The sequence below is a fragment of the Xenopus laevis genome, chromosome 9_10L (genome assembly GCF_017654675.1).
Source record: "Xenopus laevis strain J_2021 chromosome 9_10L, Xenopus_laevis_v10.1, whole genome shotgun sequence".
NCBI classification, from domain to species: domain Eukaryota; kingdom Metazoa; phylum Chordata; class Amphibia; order Anura; family Pipidae; genus Xenopus; species Xenopus laevis.
The window spans coordinates 5,429,238-5,432,441 of NC_054387.1; the positions used below are offsets into that span (position 1 = coordinate 5,429,238).

General features: G+C 39.0%; 1 protein-coding gene across 1 annotated transcript; it reads right to left on the reverse strand.

Moving 5' to 3' along the window:
• Window positions 1–1,640: 1,640 nt before the first annotated feature.
• LOC108701762 (Ig-like V-type domain-containing protein FAM187A) lies at window positions 1,641–2,978 on the reverse strand. Its single transcript, XM_018236786.2, has one exon. The coding sequence runs from the start codon at window positions 2,969–2,971 to the stop codon at window positions 1,691–1,693; it is 1,281 nt and encodes a 426-aa protein (XP_018092275.1). The 5' UTR covers window positions 2,972–2,978; the 3' UTR covers window positions 1,641–1,690.
• Between the last annotated feature and the right edge of the window lie 226 nt (window positions 2,979–3,204).

The window sequence follows — 3,204 nt, forward strand, 5'->3', positions numbered from 1 at the left end:
AATTTTCCTGCAATGAGCCGTGACTGCAATACTGTGGGTGGGCTATTTCACTATAGTCTGTCCTGCTTGGGTGGAGTCCTGTCAGTCCATTATTAGAACTGTTCTCCGATCATGTGGGATCCCACAGTCTTCCGTGTCGTTTACCTCACAGCTTTCCGAAGAATCTGTCCCGATGATAAAAAATTCTTTGTAGAACAGTTGTCCGTACAACTCATCCCTAACATCCGAATGAATTATCTAAAAGCAGTTCTGTTATGTCTTAGGTAAAGGTCCTTATTTATAAAGTACTAATGCAGCAGAGCAACACAATTGTAAAACCATTCCCCTCAACCTGGTCAAATCAACAATGTATTACAAATAATACTGAGCAATATCTACTTTATTGTAGCTCCAAACTTACTCAGTAAGACAATTGCTGTCTGCCCGGCTGCGGAAAGAATAACTTAAAAGCTCAATATTATTTGTGGCAACAGCAATAATAGGGTTTATTTATTCAAATGTTCACCAAAGTTCCCCTGGTCTCTGTGGATGAATGCAAATATACATTTATGAATAAGCAAATTAATGGTTGGCCGTTCCACAACACATCTTTAAAGGAGGCCACAGATGCACCGATAACATCATACAAAACAAATTTTCATACGATATTCGGTGTGTGTATGGTGTGAGACGAGCCGGCAGATATCGGCAGAAAACTTGGATATCGGTCGACTCGTCGATCTGTCAGGCTGAAAGATTTTGATCGGGCACCTTTAAAGGCACCTGAACATCGGCCACTGTTAGGGGCCGATTCACTAGCTTGGAGTGAAGGATTCGAAGTAAAAAAACTTCGAATTTCGAAGTGTTTTTTGGGCTACTTCGACCATCGAATGGGCTACTACGACCTTCGACTACGACTTCGAATCGAAGGATTCGAACTAAAAATCGTTCGACTATTCGACCATTCGATAGTCGAAGTACTGTCTCTTTAAGAAAAAACTTCGAACCCCCTAGTTCGCCATCTAAAAGCTACCGAAATCAATGTTAGGAAAGCCTATGGGGACCTTCCCCATAGGCTTTCCTAAGTTTTTTTTGATCAAAGGATATTCCTTCGATCGTTGGATTAAAATCCTTCGAATCGTTCGATTCGAAGGATTTTATCGTTCGATCGAAGGAATAATCTACTATTTACTACTATAAACTATTTGCGCTAAAATCCTTAGACTTCGATATTCGAAGTCGAAGGATTTTAATTCCCAGTCGAATATTGAGGGTTAATTAATTATTCGACCCTTTGTGAATCGGCCCCTTAGTGCTGAATTAAATTTTATTGTTTCTACCTGTATATCTGACAATTCAGCTCTACACGTGTGTATTGAAACATACACTCTTTCTTGGATAGATCTTTTTCAGGAAATTATAACGTTGATTGCCACCTTAATTGTAGCTTTCCGTTAAGTTACATTTTTCCATCCGGCAACATCTCTTATCCAGAAACTAGATATCTTCCAAGTTAAATCTACCATATCCCACCCTCAATACCCCACATTCCTCTGTGTTATTGAATGATTGATCATTACTATGCGAAGAAAGGGAGACAAAAATTCTTTTGTGTGTAACACAATTTTATTAAAAATATATTATACAAAGTAGTAGTTTAAAAACAAAAAGTCCTATATTTATTGATAAATAGCTTAAGGCACCACTGTCTTTAAACTTTACTTTCTGTAGAGTATTCAGGTGGACAGCATCTGCAGTAGTAGCACCAGCACTTGATGAAATGAATCATGACCAATATGACTGTGAAGACTAGAAAACTGAAACCAATGAACTTCATAGCAAAAATAGACTCTTCGTCTGTCAATTGTCGGTGCGAGGTCGGTTCTGTGACTACATCCAGCTGGAAATTAGCTACCTTCTTTCCGTTAAGCCAGCAAGTGTAAAATCCTCGGTCAGTGAATTCAACAAATTTCATTTGTAACTTGTTCCCATGGTCTATGAAATGGTTCATGTATTTGCGCGTTCCAATCAGGTATTCACTGCGGTACAGTCTCTCTCTACCTTTGTCCCAGGCTACTGCATCATTTGGTTTTGCTCCTGGACAAGTAAGTATCACTTTTGAACCCAAAGTATAAACATGGTTCTGGGTGGGCAATACGTGTTTTTGGAGAAAACTCAATTTGTCTGTCAAAAACGATCCAACCCCTTTTACAACATTGCTCACAAAATTCACTACTTTTCCCACCGTGCCTGATATATTGTGACAGTCGACTTTACAGCTCCTTATAAATATCTCCGCTGGGCGATTGGCAATCAGTGACTTGAATCTTTCAGGGATAGCATCTGAGCCACATGAAACTTCGTCACCTTTGATTTGGAAACGTGGATCAATATACGGGCTACTGGCATAGCACAGGCCAATTTTTCTTTGCTCTCCTCTAACCCCACATCGATCGCATTTGGACCATTGTTCGGAGCTGGTGTAGGCTTGAAATCCATCTGTTTTAACATCTGGAAGAGGGGTTTCATCATTTTCAATGAATATCACTCGATCACCTGTACTCTGGATATCAAGTTCATAACCATAATAGAACTCGCCCGTCTTTGAGCCACAGATATAAATGCCAGAGTCGTCGGGTTTGGCATGGACAATCACAAGGTCGTAGTCGATGACATCAAACCTTGCATATAAATCTTTTTGGTTCTTATCTTTTGCACTATCCACCATCACTTTAGTTTTGGTGCTATCCTTAAATAATGTGATGTGCTTGCTCTTAAGATGCCTTTTGTAGAACCATATCACTGATGCGGTGCCATCAGTCTTGCAGCGGCACGGAAGTTCAATATCACTATCCTGCACAAATGCAATCTGCTCATACATTAAGATAGCAGGGCAGTCCAGCTCATCCAGCCTTGTATCGGCTTCTAAAGCACTCGTTAGAAATGTTATCCGGATGAAAATATAAATGAAGATAATGAAAAGTTGATACATTTTTCTTAGTGTCATTCTGAAAGAAATAAAAAAAAAAACCAGTCAGTTGATGTTATGAATTGGTAATGTCAAGGAAAGCTACACACTGTAATAACCATATTCTATAGATAATATACATATTTATGTATCAGCCTTAAATATTGGCCATCATCTTTTATAAATTACCTTCTGTTGTCTGTTAAAAATCAGCTTACTTTGAAAAAAAGATGTGTGAGTCAGAGTTTAGCAGCTTG

Excerpts from the sequence above, each read along its gene's own strand:
- LOC108701762 (XM_018236786.2), bottom strand. The coding sequence starts at position 2,971 with ATGTATCAACTTTTCATTATCTTCATTTATATTTTCATCCGGATAACA.